Below are 26,282 nucleotides of genomic sequence, written 5' to 3'. Positions count from 1 at the left end.
TTTCTTTTAGAGAGGTATTGTAATGGTGTTCCAAAGTGAGCTGTGGGGTGTGTGGTTTTAATGGAGTGTTATAAAATTTTTTAGTACTAGGTATAAACTGTATATTATTCAAATCTGTATTTGAGAAGCACTTTTTTTTTATTTAAGCGAAATGTATTTGTGCATTTTGTAGCAGCCTTTATTATGATGTAATTGTATTTTTCAGAGTTCTTTCAGGTACCTCGGTACCTCATAGTGCTAACAAACATTGGTAAAGCCAATAGGTCTCATCTACGAAAGAGTTATTGGCCTTGCTAATGTGTTTTAGCCATAAGCAATGTTGTACACCAGAGTAGCTGCTGTTCAGCATGGCTTAAAGTTAGTGGCATAGTGGTGTGGAGTGGAGTAGAGTGGCATAGGAGCAGTGGTGTAGAGCCCCGTGGTGCAAAGTACAGTGCAGTGGGGTACAGTGCAGTTGTTTAGAGTGCGTTAGCGTAGAGTGCAGTGGTTTAGAGTGCAGTGGCATGGAGTGGCGTGGGACAGAGTAGAGTGGCATAGAGTGCAGTGGAGTAGAGTGGCATACAATGGAGTAGAAGAGAGAGCAGTAGTGTAGAGTGGTGCAGTGGCAAAGATTGCAGAGTAGACTGACGTTGCAGGGAGTGCAGTGGCGTAGTGTAGAGTGGTGCAGAGTAGAGAAAAGTGCTGTAGAGTGGAGTGATGTAGAGTGGCATAGAGTGCAGTGGCATAGAATGCAGTAGTACATAGTACATTGGTGTATAGTACAGTGGTGGAGAGTGGAACGCTTCAGAGTAGAGTGTCAGTGCAGTGATGTAGAGTGGAGTAGAGTGGCACAGAGAGCAGTGGCGTAGAGTACAGTGGTACAGAGTAGAGGGCAGTGGCATACAGTGCAATTGTTTAGAGTGCATTGGCGCAGAGTGCAGTGGCATGGGGTAGAGTTACATAGAGTGCAGTGGAGTAGTGTGGCATACAATAGAGTAGCAGAGAGTGCAGTAATGCAGAGTGGTGAAGTGTCAGAGTGCAGAGTAGACTCATGTGGCATAGAGTGCAGTGGTGTAGGGTGGTGCAGAGTGGAGTATTGTAGAGTGGTGTAGAGTAGAGTATAGTGCCTAGAGTGCAGTGGCATAGAGTAGAGTGGTGTAGAGTGCAGAGTTGCAGAGTAGAGTGTCAGTGCAGTGGTGTACAGGTTCTGGCAAGGCAAGAGAAAGCCGTGCATGATAACCCCAGATGGTGATCCGTAGAATGGTCAGTAGGAAACAATGAGCAGTGCATTAAGCCTTCCTTAAAAGTCTTTACTGATAAGCCCCATCTCATGCAGGGAGGTGGGCAGAAAGCCAGCGAGCCACCAATTGGACCTGTGCAGCTGAATAATAGCATCCTAAGTCCAGAAGACCTAATCCACCCGCAGTTAGCTTTAGGGTGGAAAGAGCTCCCGATCGAGCTGCAGCGACCAAATCAGATGTGTGGCATGTCTGAAGACGGAATGAAGGACGAGCAGAGGAAGGTTTGCAAATTAATACTATCATTGGGGTAGCACACCATCTTCACTAGTGCCACGTGGCCCACTACAGAATGCAGAAGAGAAGACCAAAAAGCAAACTGGGCTTGGAGGGACCGTTCGCTCTGCCGAGATTATTTTCCTGGAAATCAGTGTAAGAATGGTAGATATTAATCATGAGGTATCAAAAGGTTGAAATCTAAATGTATATAAAGGCAAAAACAGTGCCATATGTCAAAGAAACACTAATTAAATTTTACAATTTGTAAATTGTGTTTGTGCAATTTACATCCCAAATATTTTGAAGATTCTATGTGTACTTGACACTTAGGGATACCCCAGATCTCTAGTTTGGCTTTTGCTCAATTTCAAAACCATATAAAGACCTGGACAAAGCAGGCAATTGCCTTCCACAACCTTGCAAGGGGTCTGGCCCCTGCTCACCCTTCACAAGCATGAACCATGGTCCATTGCACCAGAAGAGTTTGCCAAGGTGGAGGGCTGCTGTTTGTTCAACCACTTGACAGTGCCTCTTCTGTTTCTCTCCTGTGTGCAGAGACAGCTCCCCAGGTACCCAATACCGTCTGATAGTCTTGGTGGACCCATCTTGTCTGATTTTAGGAATTGTCCCACCTTGTTCTTCTCTTCCTTATTTATCCAGTTCTTAGCAACAACCCAATAAATCACTTGCAGTGGATCTCACATTTGCTCTCGATTTCATCCTCCTCTTTTATTATCTTTGATTGGTAGTCCGGGCTCCCATTTCTGAGATAAATGTAGAGTCCCAGACATACACTCTAGTGCTGTGAAACTACAGACAAGTTGTGGGCACCTCAAATCCTGACATTAGGTATGAGACTGTCGCCCACACCATCTGCCCTGCCTCGTTAAGTTGAAAGTCCATGGGCGGTTGGGGTAAGCCAGATGTTTTTGTTTAATTTGTTTAAACAAGCATAAGGTTAATTACCTTAATGTTTCCCAAACTGTTTGCCAGGGGTTTTAAAATGTTCATAAACATAATCAAAATGTTGCTGTTACTTTCTCTTCATGAAAGAACGGGTAGATTTGGGTAGGGGTGATGGCCTTGCCGCAGTACTGAAGGGCATTAATTTACTCCTGAACAAGGATGTAATGTGACACCTGAATGTAGCACACCAGGAGGCAATCACAAAAAGACCACAGTGAATAAATAGTGCTATGTTAAAAAAGAGTAAATAAATGCACTGACAACATAGTGAGGCATGGCCTCTCTTGCGCGTGTCTGTAAAACTGACGTTTGTTCTTGAATTTTTGTCCTGAATTTTGACCCTTTGTCCTGAATTTTTGTCCTGAATTTTTGTCCTGAATTTTGACCCTTTGTCCTGAATTTTTTACATTCCTGTCCAGAATTTGCCTTAATGCCAGGTGGTCACCCTAGTATGAACTTTAGACCCAGAAACACAGCGTTGTGCTGAGTCAGGCACCAGGTCGTGCCTCGGCCCCTAGCAGGAGAGTATGGCAGCCCTGTACACGCTCCAGAGCCCAGGGCAGTGGCGTAATGAAACTTGAGCCCCCCCACACCCTCTCTGCAAAGTACCTGGGGGAGGGCCCTACCCCTTGGACCCAGTTAGTGTACTGTGTTGAGGGCGGCCCAGGAGCTCGCTCCCTGCATCCCCTCCCCCCCCCCGCACTGCGGGGGGCTTTGTTACGCTACTGGCCCAGGGCTTCGACTCAGGGCTGTTTACGAGGCAGTAGAAGGGTCCCGGGTGAATCATAGCGCTCAGAGACGCGTGTTCTGAGGCAGCCCTGCAGCTCGTCACGGGAGGGACGGACGCGCATGTAGTTTACAGCACTTATCGGGCAGGCGGGACAATTCAGTATAACACAAGAGTCTTATCACGATACCTGTCCTATGAAGGATGGACTCCCAGATTTCCCCTGTCTTTCAAAACTGTGCTATATTTCAAGTTTTTCACCACGAGACTACAAAGTACCAAGCCTAACATCTGTCCAGTTTTTGGTCTCGTAGTGCGATGGGAGGCAGCTCACTGGGTCAAAGCAAAAGCTGCAGAGAAGGAATGCTGAACATTGTCAAACACTCACCCCCAGTCATAGATCTGGGTTTAATCCATCGTTCTTTTGCTCACCATGCCACCCCAGTTTGGACCCAGCCATATGCAAATCAGTCTTGACCCTGTTCCTCATGGGAACAGTCCAGCCCGAACTGCCAAGCCAGGTCCTCACTGGACCGAACAAGCATCCTGGGACCGGTTTCACCCCTCATCAGCCAGGATAGCTTGAATCCAGTGGCATGGGAAGCACGGGACCCACGTCTGGGCATACCCTTCCCACTTAGGGCGACAAAGCAAAAACAACAAGTGATGGACGGAATGCTGAACATTGTCAAACACTCACCCCAGTCACTGATCAGGGTTTAATCCATTGTTAGTTTGCTCACCATGCCACCCAGGTTTGGACCCAGCCATATGCAAATTAGTCTTGACCCTGTTCCCCATGGGAACAGTCCAGTCCAAAGTCCGAAGTGCCAGGCCAGGTTCTCCCTGGACTGGAAACAAGCTTCCTGGGACCAATTTCAGGGTATCCCCCTTCATCAGCCAGGCTAGCTTGACGCCAATAGCACACTGAGCACAGGACCCATGTCTGCGCATAGCCTTCCAACTTAGGGCAACTCTAGCAACACAAAAAAGATGATGGGCGGAGTTTTGAAACATTTCAAACACTCACCCCCAGTCACAGATCTGGGTTTAATCCATCGTTCTTTTGCTGCCCATGCCACCCCAGTTTGGACCCAGCCTTGTTGTTTTTGCTTTGTCGCCCTAAGTGGGAAGGGTATGCCCAGACGTGGGTCCCGTGCTTCCCATGCCAGTGGATTCAAGCTAGCCTGGCTGATGAGGGGTGAAACCCCGAAACCGGTCCCAGGATGCTTGTTTCCGGTCCAGTGAGGACCTGGCTTGGCAGTTCGGTCTGGACTGTTCCCATGAGGAACAGGGTCAAGACTGATTTGCATATGGCTGGGTCCAAACTGGGGTGGCATGGTGAACAAAAGAACGATGGATTAAACCCAGATCTATGACTGGGGGTGAGTGTTTGACAATGTTCAGCATTCCGTCCATCACTTGTTGTTTTAGACTCTCTTCTTAGTCTTGCCAGGGAGCAGTATCCAGTAACACAAAATCAAAATGCAGCACCTTCAGTGTGTCAGGTTTACTTAGACTAAGACATGGGATGAACCAGACAACCGAATGAAAAGGCCGGAGGTTGCAGCTGTCAGCAAGATCATGGATGCTTCACCTGTCCACAGGACCAGGGATGCTGCCGCTGTCCACCACAGGATGTACGGATGCTGCCCCTGTCCACAGGGTGCAGGGATATTGCAGCTGTCCACAGGATGCAACGATGCTGCCCCTGTCCACGGGATGCAGGGATATTGCAGCTGTCCACAGGATGCAACGATGCTGCCCCTGTCCACGGGATGCAGGGATATTGCAGCTGTCCACAGGATGCAGGGATGCTGTAACTGTCCACAGAATGCAGGGATATTGCACTTGTCCACAGGACCAGGTATGCTGCCGCTGTCCACAGGATGTAGGGATGCTGCCCCTGTCCACCGGATGCAGGGATATTGCACTTGTCCACAGGTGCAGGGATGTTGCAGCTGAGCACAGGATGCAGGGATGCTGCCACTGTCCACAGAATGCAGGGATGCTGTAACTGTCCACAGAATGCATGGGTGCGGCAGCTGTCCACAGGACGCAGGGATGTTGCAGATGTCCACAGGACGCAAGGATGTTGCACTTGTCCACAGATGCAGGGATGTTGCAGCTGATCACAGGATGCAGGGATGCTGCCCCTGTCCACAGGATGCAGGGTTGCTGCCCCTGTCCACAGGAGGCAGGGATGTTGCACTTGTCCACAGGTGCAGGGATGCTGCAGCTGAGCAGAGGATGCAGGGATGCTGCCGCTGTCCACAGGATACAGGGATACTGCACCTGTCCACAGAATGCATGGGTGCTGCAGCTGTCCACAGGATGTAGGGATGTTGCAGTTGTCCACATGATGCAGAAATGCTGCAGCTGTTCACAGCATCAGGGGTGCTGCACCTGTCCACAGGATGCTGGGATGTTGCAGCTGTTCACAGGATGCAGGGATGCTGCAGCTGTTCACAGGATGCAGGGATGCTGCAGCTGTTCGCAGCATCAAATATGTTGCACCATGTTCAAGGGATGCTGCAGCTGTTCACAGCATCAGGGATGCTTCACCTGTTCACCGGATACAGTGATGTTGCACCTATCCACAGGATGAAGGGATTTTGCAGTTGTCCACAGTTTGCAGGGATGCTGCAGCTGTTCACAGCATCAGGAATGCTTCACCTGTCCACAGGATACAGGGATGTTGCACCTGTCCACAGGATGCAGGGATGTTGAACTTGTCCACAGATGTAGGGATGTTGCAGCTGATCACAGGATGCAGGGATGCTGCCGCTGTCCACAGGATACAGGGATACTGCCCCTGTCCACAGAATGCATGGGTGCCACAGCTGTCCACAGGATGACGGGATTGCTGTAGCTGTCCACAGGATGCAAGGATGTTGCACCTGTCCACAGGATGCATGGATGTTGCACTTGTCCACAGATGCAGGGATGTTGCAGCTGAGCACAGGATGCATGGATGCTGCTGCTGTTCATAGGATACAGGGCTACTTCCCCTGTCCACAGAATGCATGGGTGCTGCAGCTGTCCACAGGATGCAGGGATGCTGTAGCTGTCCACAGGATGCAGAGATGTTGCACCTGTCCACAGGATGCATGGATGTTGCACTTGTCCACAGATGCAGGGATGTTGCAGCTGTGGAGAGGATGCAGGGATGCTGCCGCTGTCCACAGGACACAGGGATACTGCCCCTGTCCACAGAATGCATGAGTGCTGCAGCTGTCTACAGGATGCAGGGATGTTGCAGCTGAGCACAGGATGCAGGGATGCTGAACCTGTCCCCAGGATGCAGGGATGTTTCACTTGTCCAGAGATGCAGGGATGTTAAAGCTGTGCACAGGATGCAGGGAGGATGCAGCTGTCCATTGGATGCAGGAATGTTGCAGCTATCGACAGGATGCAAGGATATTGCACCTGTCCACAGGATGTTGCAGCTGTCCACAGGATCAAGGATGCTGCACTTGTCCACAGGATCAGGGATGCTACACCTGTCCACAGGCTACAGGGATGCTGCTGCTGTCCACAAGATACAGGGATGCTGCCCCTGTCGACAGGATGCAGGGATGTTGCAGCTGTCCACAGGATGCAGGGATGTTGCACTTGTCCACGGATGCAGGGATGTTGCATCTGAGCACAGGATGCAGGGATGCTGCCGCTGCCCACAGGATGCAGGGATGCTGCCGCTGCCCACAGGATGCAGGGATGCTGCCCCTGTCCACAGGATGCAGGGATGCTGCCCCTGTCCACAGAAGGCATGGGTGCTGCAGCTGTCCACAGGACGCAGGGGTGTTCATGCTTACAGTGGCAGCACTTTAGACCAACACGGTTTACGAGCTTTGTTATGGTAGCAAGACAGGTATTCCTTGTTGTGCTCGGGTTGGCATTGACTGTTGATTGCTGGAGGTTGGCGTGGGCGGAGATCTTTATTTTGAGTAAACAAGGGATATAAACTGCAATCGAGGATGATGGCTGCATAGACAGGACTGGGACAGGTGCAGGCATAGGGTGCGTAGTGCATTATCCACTCAGGGTCGATAAGACTGACAGGACGCGGAGGACCGCAGAGACAGGCTCTTCTCACAGGTGTGTGGGAGTTACCAGCACTGGGATCAGGCTCTGTTTCTGCCCAGTCCCGATGCTGCATCTGATGCTGCGTGCTGTTACCGTACTCCAGCAAACTTTACTTGTCCAACCTCCTTCGGGAAGTTCCTGTAGGACTTTGTTTGTGCAAAAGGGATTATTAATAAGAAAACTGTAGATTTCGACCTCTTGTGCGCATTATACCTCAGCCTCAGCGTAATACTGCAAGGTGCCTGAACGAAGCTACCTCAGGGCGCTATGACCAGCACTAAGTCTATGCACCTGGTACTAAGGATCCCAAAACTTGCATGACGCAAGGTGGGAGATGCGCCACTTTTCTTGCGTCCCCCTACCGCCACCTAACGACGCCATGGTTGAGCTGTATTTATGATACAGCGCACCATGGCGACCGTTAGCACAATAGCGTCATCATTTTTTAGGCTATTGTGGCGCTTTGCTGCACTAGCTTAAAAAATGTTGACGCTAGGGCAGCAAAGCACAGGGAGGCCCATAGGTTAATATGGGTGCAACAGTTTAACACCTGCTCTGAGCAGGAATTAAAATTAACAGAAAAAATGGCGGAGTGAAATGTTGTAGATTTCACTGCAGCATTTTTCGGGCCTCCCTGTGGAGAAACACCCAGCCTTGCATACATTGCGCCTGATGCAGGCACAGTGAGGCACAAGGGATTGAAAGTGGTGCAATGCAGGGATTGCAAAGTGGCGCAATGCAGGCATTGCACTACATTGTAAATATGATGCAGGGAAATTGTCTCCTTAACGGCACATTAGCATAAAACAAGATGATGCTAGTGTGGCACAAGGAGGCTCTAGGAGCTTGTCCATATACCCCAAAGTTCTCTATCTTCGGAGGGTGTGAAACCAGTATGGATGGGCCGCCGAACACTTGCATCTCTCACTTCAGGCGCATGGAGGACAGGGACATATACTTTTTGTAAAACACTGGATTATCAGATTATGGGGGATAGATGTGTCTTGATGTGACTTGTAGCTGAGCTCCCACAAAGTCAAAACCATCTCTCACTTAAAATCGAAAGTGGGTTTCTTGGAGGAATCCTGAGCTTATCCTTGGCAGCCAGGCACAAACAGCAAGGCTTGCCCTTGGTGATACTGCATGGGAAACCAAACAGCCACACCTAAACTGCATTACCATTAAAAATATATAGGGTGGAATAGTCAAGTGTATTTGATTGGAAAATAGTCAATTTAACGCTTCACAGCAGAAAGTGAAGTAAATCTGATGTAGGGACCAGGAGACATTAATACTTTATTAGGGACTTTTTTGTTTCAAACTTCAGTCCTTTAAGGATTGTTTGAAGTTGACCAAAGAGGGCAGTAATTAACTTGTTTTTGTCATTAAAACAAAACAGTGTCCCCGGTTCAGACGTGAGTTGTTTCTAGAAAATTGTTGTCCTTTGGAGACAGTGCTCCCATAACTACACATCTGCTGCTTACCTGTGAAACCCCAAAAGGATTATCTGAGTGGGTGAGTTCCTGGCACCTTGGAGGACTGAGGGGTGTCTGACTCCTGCTTCCCCTTGAAACATTTATTCAAAAACCTTCGCAGGGGGCAGAGGGCCGACCTCTAGCAGAGGAAAAGGGCTTAGAAAGACCAGGATCTTTCTGGAAGATGTCTGCCTCCTCTCAGAGGGCAAAGTGGGCTCTGGCCCAGGGCCCCGGCCTTTCAGGGGCCCCTGATAGAGCAGCCTCTGCCCTGCAGAGAGTCTTGCCCTGATGACCTGGAATCATTCTTAAACAGATTGTTTTAAATAGGCTCCCCTGTAATTTATGTTAGTGTGGGTGATGTGTGAGTCTATTACAGACATTCTTCAGAGAAATTTTGTGTTTATGTTTCGTGTAACATCCATAAAACATCCTTATAGATCGTAAAATAGCTCATGCATTAGAACTGGGAGGGAGCCAGAGAGGTTATTTGCAGTAATTTTAATGAGCTGCAGCTGTGTTACAATATTGAAAACACGTCACTATCCCTGAATATTGGATGTAAATAGATTTAGAATTTGGGCCAGTGCCCCTGTGCACTGTCCGTGACCTGGCCAAAGGGGGCATGAAAGAGCTGAAACTGGATCATAAATTCAAAGCTGTTCCGAACAGGGATCCTCAAAATACATTTGGGCCAGGACCCCCAAATCCTGAAGATGTACCTGCCTCCTCTGGTTCTACTTTTGTGGGACGCTGAAGATTCAGGGCACAGTGTCAGCCCCATCTGCAGGGAAGACAGAAAGCGAGTCTGGAGATAAGCAGACATATGGCTGTAGTCCTGGTGGGAAGAGAGGAAATCCATTTCCCACTCAACCCATGGGCTGGTGTCCAAGTAACCGTCCCAGAAAGTTTGGGATAATTTGGAGGGAGCACCACAAGAGAAGCTGTGGAGTTTTGCTAGACACTTCCCATTCATGGGCTAACTGATGAACATTACATCTGCTGCAAGTGAGCACAACTGTGTTTTTGAAGGAAACATCTTCATAAAAATGTTTCTCTTTTAAAACCATTTGCTGTGGCTGGGGCACTTCTCTGCAGCTGTACGGCTGAACATCGACACCAACAATTGTGGTACAAGAATATCAATCACAGAATATCGAGGGATTTGGGACCACATGAACTGAGCATTTTCCTAGTTGCAAACAGGCCGATTTGCAGAATTGGCCTGTTTGCAACCAGAAAAATGCTCTTTGGGATGTACAAACCCAGAGTTGCAATTTGGTAACCTGTTACCGAATTGCAATTTGGGTTTTGTGATTCGGTATTAGGAAGGGGCGGGAATCCGAAAGGTATGTACAAATGTTTTTTGCGACCAAAATGAGGTTGCAAAATATTCACAGATTGCCACCAATTTCAAATTGGTGGTAAGCCATTCGCAAATGGGAAAGGGTCCCCACGGGCCCCTTCATCTTTGTGAATGAAAGCTAAAATATTTTTTCAGAGCAGGCAGTGGTCCCACAGCCTACTGCCTACTCTGAAACATTAAAAGAAAACTTTCCTCTAAGGGAAACGGGCTGCATTAAAAAAAAAATGCTTTATTGAGGAGCAGTCACAGACATGGTGGTCTGCTGATCCCAGCAGGCCACCATCCCTATGATTGTAGCCAGTCCCAAAGGGTCGCATATTGCTACCTACCTCATGAATATTGATGAGGTAGGTCATTTGCGACCCCATTGGGAATCGCAATCAGTGTGCTTAACACTGTTGTACATTTTGTTTTACGACTTGCAATTCCCAAACGGATCACAAATTGCGAGTCGCAAAATGAAAAAGGTCGTACATCTGGCCCTAAGCATCTAAGGATAAGCTCACATAAGGAAGTGCTAATTTACTATTCCTGACTCTGCATCTACTCACCTTGAAGACATATGTACTGCATAGGTACATCCATTAGGCTTTAGGTACCAGAAATCTAGACTTACTTACCTGTTGATATTTTATTTTCAAAATTCTGCCCTCGATATTGTGTCCCATTCATACTCTGGTTTCAATGTTCAGAGGGTGCACTCCGTTTTGCTTCTAGTGCCAAAGTTTCAAGCACAGATGTGCCCTAAACACCATCAGCTTGTTAGAATAACTTACTTTTAATCTCTAAAAGACTGCTTTAAAAAAAGCAACATCAGATTTACCTAATTTTGTATAAGTTTAATAATTACATTGTATGTTTTTAAAATAAATTTGTTCGGGCATACGTTTATCATGTTTACTTCTTAACTGTAGTGTTGTTTTGTTGTAACCATTCAAGACACACACTGCATTCGTTTTTTTGTCACTGAAACAAAGCAAGGCCCCTAGTTGAAAACTGAATTATTTATGGGAAAATACTGTCCTTTGGACACACTGCTCCCAGTAATCACACACCTGCTGCTTCTCTGAGTAAACATGAAAGAATGATCTGATTGGAAGGTTTCCTGCCTGGCTGGAGAAAGGCTGAGTAAAGCTTTGCTTCTTCTGGTGAGATAGAAACATGTAGATTGTTTTAACTTAGTGGGAGCTCACCCACAGCTCATTTCAGGACTGAGTCCTCATTACACCACAGTCGAGCAATCTGGTTTCCTCAACTTAAAATTTCCAGCAGGCCAAAGGCTGCTGGTCCTGGTACACAAACTACTGGGGGTTGAAGATCCCACACCAGTCTTTGACCAAAAGTCACTATATTGAAGGAAAAAGATCACTTTAAATAATGTTAGACACTAAAGCTTATATTTAAGGGCTTTTGGCGTAGGCAGAACAACAAATCACCTGCTATGCTGCCCTGCACCAAAGTGAAAGGGCAGGAATGCGCTGTATCAATGGCATCCAGTGCATTCCAGTGCATTCCTGTCCTTTCCCCCTGTGCTGGCACACAATTGGCTGTCTAGCACCAATGCAGGCAACCTTGCACCATGGAGCAAGGTTGTCTGCGTTGTAGGCAGTACTGTACCTTCCTGCACAAAACCAATCCTGGGAGGCTTTTCCCTCTTTCTATACACGCTGCAGAATTCAGCACCATAGAAAGAGGAAAAACAAGAAGAAATAAACATATTTATCCTCGTTGTGCCTACCCTGGGAGCGTGTAAGGTTTTTGTACATCCCCAGGTTTACAAGGTCTTGTAAATCTGGGGCAGCACCAAAATCCATGGGTGCTGCGTGGTAACATTCACCGCAATGCCCATTGAACGCCTCCCTTGCACAGAGTAAAGCAACACAACGATTTGCGCTGCCTCGCGTTTCTCCATATCTATGAAGCCATTCAAAGGAACGCAAAGTGGCTGTGTGTGGCCTCATAGACATGAGTATAAGGTTTGTGCTGCCATTGCAACGGTGACGCAAGGGGCTCATACACATGCCCCTAAAGGCCTGATTTAGAATTTGGTGGACTGGGTTACTCTGTCACAACGGGACAGATATCCCGCCCACCGTATTACAAGTCCCTTATATCCTAGGGCACTTGTAATCGGCCGGGCAGCATCTCCGTCACATTAGTGATGTAGTATCCCATCCGCCAAACTCTAAATCAGGCCCTATATTCCCTCCCTGGCAGTCTACGAATGAGTAATGTGCTGTTCATCAGTTCTGCTTTAGTGTCTGCAGGGGTTGGTGAAGGAATTATGTCCACAATACGCTAGAACTAAAATTGGAAAGATGCAAATGCGTGTTTCGGTTACTCCCATGGTCGTCTAGAATCGCTGCTATGTACTTGAGTTCTTATTAAAGGTGATGGTGAAAGCAGGAATCACAGAGCCACAGACCCAGGAGTGCACAGAGGAAATGTCCTGCCAGATACCTGTCAGTCAGGGTTTAAGGTCTGGTCCTAACTCTGGCCTGTTCTACATTTCTGGAGATTTTCCAGAACATCAGGCTACAATTTAGTGAATATGGTTTCTTTTATCTGCCATTAAATAATTAAAATTTTGAGCGGTCCGTTGGAGACAATGGAGTGCGCCGGGCTTTTAAGGGCTGATAGAAGCCTGGGGATCCAACATTCCAATGTTTGTCGTTCGCAGCCGTTGCTGAGAACAGAGGCGTCACAGCGTCGGAGGGGATTTCAATCCCCTCGGGCTCTGTGAGGCCTTTGTTTTATTAATTAAATAATTCTGCCCTCAGAATGTTCTAATAGCCTTATAGCGCACCATAGCTGGGCTGTACAGGCCATTAAAAGTGGCTCCCTTGTTAATGGCGCTTGTTTCAGCTCGGGCCTTTAATAGCCAGTGTCGCCCGCTATGGCGGGTGATAGGCTACGATGGCTTTCCCGTCAGCCTGCTACATCAGCCTTAGCAGTCGTTTTCTGATGACCAAGAACTAGAGTTAGGTTGACAAACTTTAAGCTATTGCTCATTTTGTGGCAATTCCTTCAGGGAGCCCAAAAGGATCATCCATTGCTTTTAAATGTATTTAATGAACCTCCCATGTGCATGCTGGTTCGATGCAGGTTTACCTGCTGACCCCGGGAGGCAGAATCCGTTTACCTCCTTCTCTAGAGCCCTCGCAGTGGTAGGTGCCTGGAAGGTGGAATAGTAGCCCTACCGCCAATGGCGGTGTAATGCATATCTAAAGCGTAGGTTCTAAACCTGAAAGTCAGCGCTGAATCGTTGGCACGCTCTTTCTCTCCCTTTATTATTACTATTATTATAATATGGATTTATAAAATGCATGGCTACTCCAGTGGGGCTTCCCTGCACTGGCTTTCTGCGGCCTGTCGTGCTGCAACAATGCAAGAGTTTCTGACAATCCCCAGAAGGTTGCCCTGGTAAGAAAGCCTTCTTCCATTGGTGAGCTTTGGAGGATCAGGCAGGGTCAGGCATGGGCTCTTCCTTCCCTTGCGGCATGGGTGGCTTTCAAGAACAGGCAGTCGTGGGTCCCACAGCAAGCAGCCTCCCTCTTGTGGTTGGTGCTATGTGGCAGCCCTTCATCTGCGGTGGTGCTGTGAGATCGCCGTGAGCGGCCATTGCCCCTTGGAGGACACGCTGGCATCCGTGCTCCGTAAGGTCATTCTTAGCCTCGCCCAGTCTGTACGATAAGGCTCCACCTGCTTTCCATTCCGTCATTAGCTACCAGGGTTTCAAGGTTCGCGTAAATTTCCTCTCTGCCGGCAGAGTTCACACTCCACCTGGAGCGCAGAGGTCTAGCAAAAACTCCACCAACCACCGCGTGGCAGAGCTTTTTCTTGTGTGTGGCTTGCCAATTTTAACTTGGGGAGCACAAGAATTTGCGTCCCCTAGTGTGATTTTCTGGTGCTAACGCGCATCCCAGTGAGATTTCTCAACGCGGGTGGTCATGGCAGGTCCCGACCCTTCGTGTTGAGAAAGCTGCTTCTCGAGTAGAAAACGTACTCGAGCAGCAGAAAGAAGCAGCGTCCTCTGGTGCGCTGCATCGTGCCACTTGCACTGATTCTAGAGCACGGAAGACGCTCCTGTTGCTAAAAATCAGCCCGAACAGCACGACGTGGCCAAATTCCACCCGCTCACTGAACTCTGCGGAACCTTGCACAGTTTTTACGTAACTCTGCGGAATTCCCTCCACCCAGGCTTATTAATGAGGTAAATTTCTGAAAAATACCACAGTGGGTTCAAGGACACTGGACATCCCGACACTAGCTATATAAAGCGAGAAGACTTACCGCTCTGTGATTCTTTGACCTCCCCTTACCCTCTCTCCCACAGTTGGTTCACTTTTTGGGGTGCGCGGGGTAGGTAAGGAGTGCAACCTACAAAATGGAAAGTGATTGAGCTGTAAAGTAATTCAACAGCTTGAAAAGCTAGCGTAGGTGTTTGCCTCTGGAAACATCTCCTTTATTCTGACGATCATGATTACTTTTTGGAGGAATTGTTTGCATGGCTTGTAGACTTTGAAAGTCCAGTTTGGGAGTTTGCGGTTCATTTCTTGCCCCTTGTGTTGTGGACTTGTGCAACAGAAAAAATCGGGGAGATCTGCAGGTGAAGAATTGCTGTGCAATACCCAAGCTAACATTTCTGCAAAGGAAATGACAAAGTATTACTTGATCAAGAAATTGAAAACATTTCTAATAATTAAGTTTAGAAGAGCTTTACTGTAAGAGGCGCGCGCGGCTTCCAAGTCCCAGCTATGTATGTATGTATGTATTGAGTATTTGTAAAGCGCATTCCAACCCGTGGGCATCGAAGCGCTGACTGAGGTGAGGCAGAATCCATATACCCAGGGACTCCCCAGTTATTGCGGGAAGAGCCACGTTTTAACCAATCTCCTAAATCTTAAATGGTTATGTTCTTGCCTAAGATTCAACGGGAGTGAATTCCAGATATCTCCCCATTTCGCCTATTCCCTATGTGGCTTCTGTTCTTGCTGGCCAGAGTCCTGCCCCTGGAAGCCATCTCAGAGTTTGCAGTGGATGCCTTGCCTAACCCCAGTGTTGTGGGTGTTGACTTAAAAGAAGCAATGAAAGTCCAGAGAGAGGGAGTGTCCACTAGTTATGTTAATGGGAAACATTGTGAAGTGACTTTCAGTTATTGCACCAGCTTGAAAGTTGAAAAGACTTTAAGGACTGCAGCCGCACCCTCCTCCATGTTCTGCTGAGGACATCACGCACCACACGAACCCAGCAACAACCGCAAACAGCTCAGCACCGAAAATTAGACACAGTTGGCAAAACCCACAGCACTGCCTTGCACCATGGTTTCATGCATTGTAGATCCATTCTGTTATCTACTCTACACGTCACACCCTCTTGTATGCAACTTCACACCGCAATTACCTACCTGGACTGTAATGTTTACATTCAGAAACCTTTACTCCAGCTGAGTGCTTGACAGCCAACTACCAAAACAACGTGAAACCACGTGAGAGTCCTTTGGCGCACCCACACACACACACACACACACACAGACCAAAAGACCTCTCAGTAGCAAACACCAGTTATTTTCACAATAATCTGTTCGAACCACTTGTAGGCTAAACACTGAATATACTCTCTACTAACCTGCCACAGTCAAAAAACAAACATCAAACACAACAAACTGGGGGGCGTGTCGTTGCCATACCAAAGGGATCTCAGATGTCTGGGGTTTCCAACACCCACTAAAATACTGTTGTTATATACCTCCCAGTTGGACCAGTGTTACCTGACCTTTAAATGTCCCCTTTCCACCACATATTGTGGCCACATCTTCTGTAGGAGGAGCCCTGGCCCCCTCAGTGCTCCTGTCTAGAGTGGAGAGCTAGTGCCAGGCTCTCTGTTTTTAGGCACTAAGGAGTTTGAGGCGAAGACCACTGTAAATTATAATTCAGTGGGATTTTGTGTTTTTGGGGAGTTCAGGAGTGAATCTATCCAACATACTGCTTAAACACCTGTTTGTCGGGTCCTATTGGCACTGAGAGTTATTTTGATCCTTATTATTGCCTTTATGTGGACACCCGCTAGCCAGGCCACAATGAAGGCAAGCCGGCCATTCAATCAGAGGATGCTGTGGACATTGCCTACTGATGAAACTTGAATCTGAGGTTCCCTGTGTGGACTTAAAATTCTCCATGCAGGGTTTGGAGATCAAGGGCATCCGTGTGACAGGGAAGATACCTTTAGAGGGAGAGACATTGACTATCTTGAGGAGTGGTGTGAGTGCTCACCCCAGAGTGCTGTCAACGTGGAGGATGGCAGAACATCATGTTTGTATATGCTGGCCTCCAGTGCTCTGACAAACTTAGCCTGGTCTGTGTTTCTCAGCACCTTTAAGGAGAATCATTTGAGATTTGTATGTGGTGGCTTTGGAAAGTTGGATGTTGGTTGACTAGAGGCTGTTTAAGGGATGTCTGATCTTCTCAATTGTTTCATTGTGTGTTGCTAGTGTTGCACCTGTGATTTTAAACATACACCAGAGAGACTAGTAGGGGGTTGTGGTAATACTTGGTGCTTTGAGGGAGGTTCTAAATCCATATGTGCCTCCTGTATTTCAGGAGAAGGCTTTGACTGTGGTGATGAGGTTTCTGCATGGGGTGCAGAGTCTTCAGTGCTGTCTGGTCGCCTTAGATCTCACGCCACTTCTTATGCGTGCTGTTAATGAGTTTCTGGGTATATCAGGCTGAGAATAGTTTTCAGTTTCTGTGTAAATCGGGCTGAGGACAGTTTTGAGTTAATAGAATGCACGTCCATAGGATGTTAATTCGAACAGTGGTGTTCAAGGGTAAGCAGGGTGAATCAGGGATGGCACCGGGGTCCCAACCGATTGGGGGCTGTTTGTTGTGATCATTTAACTAAGGTCTTTCCTAAGTATGTCCTTGAGGACCGCCTTTAAAAGAGCATTGCTTTTGCATAATGAGTTTAGATTTAATTTGGTGAGAGGATGATGTGTAGTGGATGCAGAGCAGGAAAGCAAAGAGTCCTGTCTAATCCATCCATTGGCATCAGGGATTGGTGTTTAAGAACCACTGTGGTGTTGAAGGAAAGATCAGAGGTGCCTCCTTTGCATTCATTGCTGCGGCACCAACACCTCCCCAGCTTCATACACCACCAACTCGGTCTTGCGCTTCACCACCCCCTTAGTCGCCACAGTTCTATTCCCAATTTGACAACTCAGACCAAGGGACCCCTACACGCTCCAAGATCCATATTATAACCCAGTCACAACTAGGAGTGGGTATGATTCTTGGGAAGATTGCCACGTAGATCCCCAAAATGATCGGGACCTTAAGCCCTACCCTGTTTAAGCTTCCACTCAGGATAGCGCCACTATCCACCACGTAGTTGTACAGAGGGTGGAGGACCACCACAAGTAAAACTACTTGTGATAGAGGAGGAGGAGAACTATTTTTCAGTTGCAACCAAGACCAAGAGATCTGCCAAATACCTGTCAGTGCTGTGAAATGTACCAGAAAAAAGTTTATAGGCCAGATCAAGGTTTGAGTAGCCACCCTAGAAGTCAAAAATAAGTTTGAGGTGGCAAGAGACAACCCAGTCTATTTCAGGAGCATGCTCACCTGACTCTTTGGTGGTACAAAGGGCCAGGAAGAGGGACTCAGTGCAGACAACAGGGGATTACTCTTACCCAAGATAAGCAGAGCAAGAAAATTGATGTGGTTGGGAAATGTGTGGCTGTAGGGGCTGTAGGAGAATGGCCAGTTCAGTTGGACTGCTCCCCAGGTATGATTGTCAACACTGTGAGGAAATAGAGGCATTGGTGAAGCGCATTTCCCAAGCGGACCGCAAAAGGAGGTCAGAGGTCATCGCAGTAAGGATGGCGACCTCCAATGAGAAAAATTAATGCCTGTTGGGTTCTGCAGATGCTGTATCTTGTGAAATGAATGCCAGTATCCTGCTTAGATGCCATGCATGGCTGAGAGGCTCAGGGTTCTGACCGGAAGGGTAACAACACTTCATTAGTCTCCCGCTCGACCAAGAGCATCTGTTTGCCCCCCAAGTTGATTCAACACTTAAAAAAAGCTAAAGACTGCCAAGACCATGGTTGCACTGCAGACCCCTAAACCATGGTTTGCCTTTCACAAACAACTGGTGAGAGAAGGTCCAAAAAGATCTGGTCCTTCTCGGAGACAGGGACACAACTCACAATGGTCCTTTCAGGACACACAGGGAACCAACCATGCCCTTTGGCAGACTTTGCCACCATGGCAGCGACAAGATTTGAGCTGGCTCCAACAACCTCTACCTCTAAGCAGAGCTTTCATTCCCCCGATCACATAACACCTGATAGAAGGCTGAGTTTTTTCCTTTTACAATAGGAGGAAATAACCTCTGACAAATTGTTGCCGTTGATGGTTCAGCATAGGTACCCCAGAGGTCCACACATGCCACCAAAAGTACCACCACGTCACCCTGCAGTGACTCAAGGTAATCTACGCCTATTGCAGGAAGAAGCACAGATGCTTCTCAACAAAGGTGCCATCAAAGGGATGTGCCTTCTTCAACAGGTCAAGGAGGCTACACGCTGAACTCCATGATTCCCAAAAAGAACAGAACTCTGCACCTATCCTAGATCCAAGGCCCTTGAACTGCTACATTCTGTAAGAGCACTTCAAAGTTACCACCATGCAGGATGTATTCCCGCCACTCTGCACAGGGGATCACATGGCGGCCCTGGACCTGAGGGACACATACTTCCACATCTCATGTGGGTTATTACCACCACTTGCACCTTCTTGCAAGGGGCCAACAATACCAATATAAACCTCCTCCTTTCCGAGCCACAACAGCCCAAGAGTGTTTACCAAATGTCTACCGGTGGTGGTTGTACATCTGTGCAGAATCACCATTCACGTCTTCCCTTATCTGGATGATTGGCTGATAAAGAGCATCCGCTGAGAACGATGCCTAGCACACACGCAGGTGGCAGTATCTGTGTTGCAACGGGTAGGGTTCAGGGTCAATGCAAAAAGTTGCATCTCATGCTGCGCCACATGCAACCTTTTTTGGAGGCTCTGTTAAAATACCGGGACGGAAAGGGCTACCCACATCTGGAGACTCTGGTGGCTGCGGTCCGTTCTGCAGATGTTATGTCCCCTTACAGTGAGGACCGGAATGAAGTTGTTGATGTTGGGAATGGTGGCTTCATGTGTGGCAGTTGTGCAACCCACAAGATTGCACATGTGCACACTGAAGGGGTGTCTAGCAAGGCAATGGCACAAGCAGAGAGTCAGTGGGAGAATCTAGTGTTGATGCAGCCCAGGACCCAGCACTCTTTTCTTTAGCGGGACGACAAATTTTTTTTTCTCAACAGCCCGTTTCTGGAACCTAAAGCAGAGCTGAGCATTACCTCAGATGCCTCATTGACCATTATCACAAATGCCTCAATCATGGGGTGGGGAGCACACCACAACCACGCGACCACAGCCACGAGGTACATAGTCCCTCGACACAGGATCTATTTGACAATACCAGCTAAGTGCTACCAGGTTGGAATTAAGGAAAGCAACTCGGGTTATTCGTACCACCAGTGAAGCGTTCAATGCGTGATCACTTCTTTGAATTATATTACATCGTTAAGGCACTGTTCGTGTTGTCCTGAGGAGGCCAGATTTATAAAAGCCGAAACGCGTCGACGTTTATGGTGGAGGAATGCGCATTGCAATTTTCTGAATAATTGGATGTTAAAAACATTGGACTGTATCGGAGATGGTGTCCAGCGATAGTTTTTTTGCTGATGGACGATACGTCTTTCCAATTAGCTGCATTACCTCGACAATTAACTGCTTGTCACTGAATGGTTAAGCAGTTATAGGTAAAGAAATAACGGTGCTCAAAGCAATCTTTGATTCATCTCTTTTTATATCACTTTGTTTTTGGATTCTTGTACAGTTTGTTGTATAGCACTTCTGTTTTCTCTGTATAATTTATTTGTTGTTGCTGATATTATTTTACTATTTGTCATACAGTTGTGTGAGTGTGACTTGCAGACACTAAGCTGAATCGAATTTAATTGATTTATTCAGAATAAAGAAATATATTTTCCCGTGAATAATTGATGTTTTCACTGAGCTACTTGATTTTGAATTCATCCCCACTGGATTCCTGTTTTTGCTTTTCGTTTCTGGAACCTAAAGCAGAGCTGAGCATTACCTCAGAGGCCTCACTGACCATTATCACAAATGCCTCAATCATGGGGTGGGGAGCACACCACAACCACGCGACCACAGCAATGAGGTACACAGTACCTCGACGCTGGAACATCAGGACTGTCATTTGGAGCTCACAGCAATTCATTTGTCTCCCAAAGCATGTATGCTCCTGTTTGAGGTAAGTCAGTATTTGTAAAGATGGCCAACATGATACAATGTATCTCACCCAGAAGCAGGGAAGGACTCACTTGCAACAGGTGTCAGCACTTGCCCGAAAGATAGCACTGGTCTATTTGGAACTGTATTCAGCTTCCAACGAAGCATCTATGGATGGTGGACAGCGATTTTGGAGACCTCTTAAGCAGGAAGCATCAGCAAGTCCACGAGTGGGACGTGAAGCCCAAATACTTCACAGGTACTTCCACATATTGGTCAGTCCCACGGTTTATCTGTTTGTCACTGTGAAAAACTCAAAATGAACATATTTTGCCCACGTACTAACACCCACCGTCCATGGGCAATGCACTGTGGATGAATTTGTCAGAGATATTTGCTTGTGCTTTTCCCCCAGTGCTTCAGAGTCTATGTGTTGTGAGGAAACTGAAGCAAGTGTCCACCACCCTCATCATAATGTAAGCCACTTAAGTGAGACATCATTGATATTGTATTCTGCTAGAGATGTCTGTGGATCCAGATGTAAAACTACTGCTGAGGCCATATCTCAAGATTCAGGATAGAAGCTCAAACTTCACAGAATAGTGACCAAACAGGAATTAAAAGTCCAGACTTAACACAAACTAATCATTTATATATTTATATTTTTGGCTTATAACATCATTGTCAAGAATTATGTGTTCTTTAAATCTGGCTCTATTCCTCGAGTACCTCTAAAAAATATGTTAATTCTAAAACGTGTAGAGCTCAATTCATCAAATGCAGAGAGATAATTTGAATAATGTTCATGAATTATTGAAAACAAATTGTTTTATTGTAGTATTATAAGCATTTTAATTCAGCAATATCTATTAAATCAAATTAAATTCGAATGAACATTTTTTTAAAGGTTTGTGTCACTCTTTTAGTGCAATTAACTAATAAGAATAAAGTGATTAACTTCTGTGTTCTGTACACAATTCTGGACTGCCTCTTACTGTTCTGTGCCTCTCTCCACAGCAGGCCTACCATCCACGGCTGAACTGCCTTCAGCCACAGGTGGGAGCAGCTGGCCCTACCTAGTGGGCTTCATCGCTGCCGCCATCAGCATCTCCGTCCTCATCGCCATTGTAGCCAAGTGCAAGGTTTTCCGCCGCTACTTTGCCAGCTACCGACACCAGCCTCTTCCGGAGAGTGACTCCATGCATCATTCTGAGGCGGATCTCTCAGACGCCACCCTGGCCAGGAGGCAGGTGGATGGGCGTCACCAGGCCTTCCCTCAGGCGGAGGATGATGACGGCTTCATCGAGGACAACTACATCCAGCCAGGCGATAGGTTACAGGAGGAAGAGGACGGGGATGATCTCTTCACTGTCTGAAGTGCCAATGGGGTCTATAGCGTCACATCATAGGCCTGATTGGCATCTGAGGCGCCAGTGGGATCTAAGGCGACAACTCACAGATCTGTTTACTATCTGAGGTACCAGTGGGTTTACCAGGATACCTCTTACACATGTTCACCATCTGAGACTGGGTCCGTCCAGCACCTGCTCACCATCTGAGGTTCAGGTGTGTCCTACCAAGATACCTCTTATGCATGTTCACTATCTGAGACACTATTGGGACCTACCATCTCTACTCCCCACACCGGTTCACCACACAAAGGGCAAGTGGGTCCTACACCATATGAGATCGCTAGGTCCTGTCATCTCTCCTCCCCGGACCAAATCACCATCTGAGGCACAAGAGATACCTCTTCTGCATGGTCACCATCTGAGGGAGTGTTGGGTCCTACCACCTCTACTTCTTGGATCAGGTCACCACATAGAGTGCAACTGAATCCTACTAGGATATCTCCTACACTTGTTCACCAGCAGAGACACTACTGAGTCCTGCCATCTCTCCTCCCCAGACCAATTCACTCACGTAAGTGCAAGTGAGCCCCACCAAGATACCTTTGCACAGATTCACAATCTGAGACATCGCTGTATCCTTCCATTTCTACTCCCGCACCAGTTCACCATGTGAGGTGGGAGTGGGTCCTACCTGGGCACCTCTTAGACATATTTACCCTCAGAGATGTGGTTGGGTGATTACATCTCTAGTCTCCTGGTCCAGATCTTTTTCTGAGGCAGCAGTGACACATGATGCAGGAAGCCCCTACAGACGTCCAAACCGGTCGTGGAACCTCCAAGACAAATCAGAGATGTGTTCGACATCTGAGATGCCAGTGGCTCCTCACAGCTCTACAGTCACAGATCGGTTTCACCAGCTGAGGTGCCAGCGAAACCTGGCACCACAAGTCCCTTGAGATCCATTGAACATATGAGGTGCCAGGGGATCTCAGCACCTTGAAGCCTCACACGTCTGTTCACCATCTGAGGTAATAGTGGTTCCCAACACCTCAAGTCCTCCTAGACCTTATCATCATTTGAGAGGGCGCCCCAAACAGCCCACCCAACCACTCCTGGAACTGAATGAAAAAATTCCCAAACCTTGTCATCACTTGAGCGGGAGTTGTGGCCCCACAACAGTCCACATGACCACTCCTGGAACTGATTGAAAGTCCTCTTGGATTCACCTTTCAAACTATAATTCAATTTCTATGGTTTTGCTATTGAATTTCCTTTTGTACGTGAAATTGTGCTTTGTTCTTACATCTGGACCTAGGAAATGAAGGGATGGGGGTTAGGGTTGTATGTTTTGGTGGGGCAAGAGACACTGTTGCACTGCGATGGGCTGCATCATCACAATATGCACGTTTGATGGTCTGATGTATCGAGTTGAAGTCAACAGGTGAGGCATGGAAGGGCAGTGTAGAAGAAGGAGGAAATGACTATGTGGAAGTTAAAGGTCAGAAGATGATTTGGGCTGGAGGTAGAATAAGGAAGGGAAGTCCAGGTTGGGGTTCAGATGTGGTGGTTTGGTCCTATATAATGCAACACCGCCTTTAAGAGACTTACTAAATTTTCCATATGATTTTTCGAAGTGTGGTAAGACAGAGGGCAGTGTGGGAAGTGAGTGAATAAAAAGGGACACACCTTTCCTACCAGTGCCAGTGATGATATCATGGACACTGAAAGAGTCCACACGTTGAGGCACATGACATTCGAGTGTCCCGATTCAACTTAAAGAGATGCCCAGAGCCGACACAGGCAGCCATCCCTCCGTTGGGGACTTTATTTCTCTGATGTCTCCCTGGAAATAGCTGAGTAGTGTCATGGTCCAAACCTGCAAAATCTTATCTCGAAGTGCCAGTGGTTAAAAGCTATAAGAAGAACAATATAAATAACATGAAATGACAAGAAGTCAAGTCGTTTAAATAAGACTAATTTAAGATTTTATACAGGGGAGCTCTAGCAAAATCTAACCTGCCCTGGAGAGAGTGATCAAACTACAACCAGCCATTTCTAGAGATAATTTCAAAATGGAGACTACCTGTCCTGATCCTATGAGCAGAGAAGATGCAGAAAAGAACATTTCCATTCATGCAAAAAGACTTTGTATAAAGAGAAGCAATTAGTATGTTTACATTTGGTCCAATGATCTCTGATTGGGTGCAAGCAGGCTTTGGCCGTCCAACCAATAAAGGCATAGGGACCAGGCTCCCTTCCCTGTTGGAATGAACTTTGAAAAGGGTTAAGCTGGGCACCGCTGTCTTGGTGATTGGCAGGCTCCCTGATTGGATGCTGCTTCCCCATTGGTTACTCTGTTCTCAGGAATCCCCCTCTGCAGTTGTAAAACGGCTTCCCGCAACTACTGTAAAAAAGGCTTCCCACAACTACTGTAAAATGGCTTCCCATGACCATTGTAAAATGGTCTCCCACCTCAACGAGAAAATGTCTGCCCTGATGCATCTCACTTAACCTGGCGCCAGAAAGGATCCCTGCCCATCAAATTGCCACTTATGCCACAGTTCTCTCTCTTTTTGTTTTTAAAAGTTGTGTTTTTTTCCCTAATTTAGTAGAATACGAGTGCACCGATGCTTACAGCAACGATGAAAGTACAAACTGGTCATTAGCACTTGCACTATCACCAGGTTGTATCTGGTGCTAAAGTCTCTGGAGTCACAAGTACCCAAGTTGCAACAACTTGTACAAAATGATGACAAACATTGTTTATGTTCCCGTTTATTTATTAAGGCAGGTGCAGATACCACCCGCATCCCAGGGCACATAGGGCTTGTTCCAGGGTATACTTGCTCCCGCCACTTAGATATGTGTCTAAATAAGCGGTTGGAAAATTAATTTAACATTTACCAGGTGAAGAAATCCTACAAATGAAACTGGACAGCTACACCCAGTTGAGAGGCACAACTATGTGATCGAATAACAGCAGAATTCTTGTTTCAAGCGACTAACCTGGAAGGAAACTGGTTAGAACAAGTCCCAGTCCAATAATCAAAACTACGTGTCCGGATTTCTTTTTTATTTAATCTTTTCTCAAAAATTGTAAATTGCATGTGCACATAAAATCATCGGCTTTTCAGCAAAGAATCCTTTTTGTAACATTAAATAATTCCACAAATTTGAACTGCTTTATTGTACATATCATTTTTTGGGGAAGACGGAGTACACTCCCACGGTGTACTGAGTCTTAGCTGAGCAGGAATCATGAACTTTCGTCTTCACTCAATGATCACTACTGAAAATAAAGTGCACAGAACTAGTAACCACCACCCAGCCATGAAAGGTGCATTCGATGTGCAAGCATTTACAAAGGTGTCAAACTTCACAATTTCACAGAGTAACTTTTGCAAAAATGTTCATAAGAGCGCAATATCCGCTAAAAAAATGTTTCATGTGAGATTTAGCTCCCCAAAACTTTATTTTCAAAGTAATTCTCCCACAAAAGAAGTAATTTTGGATTTTTTTGTCCCTAAAATTTACATGTAAGACTTTTCACCCACTGTGTTTCTTTAAGACTTTGCCAATTCATGAAGTTGACATAGCTTTAAAAATAGGAAATACATACAGAGTTGTGGAGACCAACTTCACACACCTCGAGTAACCACACCAGTATTACGTCTTTATGTTTGCCCACAATTCCCTTTCTGATACAACCAGAAAACTTGTGTGGAGCCCAAGCAGCTTTAGGCTTATGCGTAACGCAGAGGCAGTCATCGGTTCTATTGTGGAGACCTGTATATGCAGACTTCTGTTGATGGCGTTGACTAGGAGTGGCCGATAAACTCTGCTCCGCCAGCAGAATTGATGGGATTTTAGCCACTCCGCATTACGTGGAGTTCCAGCTGAATTACGTACTCAAGCTGAAGCAAAATCGATAAAAGCAAAAACTCCCTCTGGAGGGCCACGTGGTGTCATTTACACTGATTTTTCAGTATAGAGTGAGCTCCCGGTGCTCGTGCCAATTTTAACAGGTTGGCAGAACTCCGCGGAATCTTGCTGAGTTTTCATGTAACTTGGCAGAATTCCACAGAGTGAAACTCTGTGAGTTCCGCCCAACCAAGATGTTGGCTCACTGATTATATTAGCTATATCTGATGCCATTGACACGATCAGCAATCCCTAGCTTCTGGCACAAGGTAAGGGGGAGTAAGATATACAGTGCAAAAATGTATAGCCTTCTTTATCCAAGACTGATTACAAAATGTTTTGCAGTATCCTCTTCAGTCCCCTGCCACATCCATGTGGAGTCTCACCAGGATCAGTTTGTACTGTTTAATGTGTATTTGCTAAAATTCCTGCAGTCATTTGACCTTATTTCTTAAAAATGAGGCAGATGACACAGAACGCATTTGCAAGTTAAAACCATCTCATCAGACTAAATTCAGCAAATTGTCTT

The 26,282-nt window shown here is 46.8% G+C and overlaps 1 protein-coding gene across 1 annotated transcript in view; it reads left to right on the top strand.

Moving 5' to 3' along the window:
* C4_1H1orf210 (chromosome 4_1 C1orf210 homolog) overlaps window positions 1–25,010 on the top strand; it is a 157,127-nt gene extending 132,117 nt beyond the window's left edge. Inside the window, exon 3 of the mRNA XM_069227790.1 lies at window positions 21,498–25,010. Coding sequence (XP_069083891.1) covers window positions 21,498–21,856 — 359 coding nt within the window. The 3' untranslated portion in view covers window positions 21,857–25,010. The remainder of the gene's footprint in view (window positions 1–21,497) is intronic.
* The last annotated feature ends 1,272 nt before the right edge of the window (window positions 25,011–26,282 follow it).

Source organism: Pleurodeles waltl, chromosome 4_1 (assembly GCF_031143425.1).
Source record: "Pleurodeles waltl isolate 20211129_DDA chromosome 4_1, aPleWal1.hap1.20221129, whole genome shotgun sequence".
Lineage (NCBI taxonomy): Eukaryota > Metazoa > Chordata > Amphibia > Caudata > Salamandridae > Pleurodeles > Pleurodeles waltl.
Note: the sequence above shows the minus strand (reverse complement) of the source record. Positions and strands in the feature narration are given on the sequence as shown.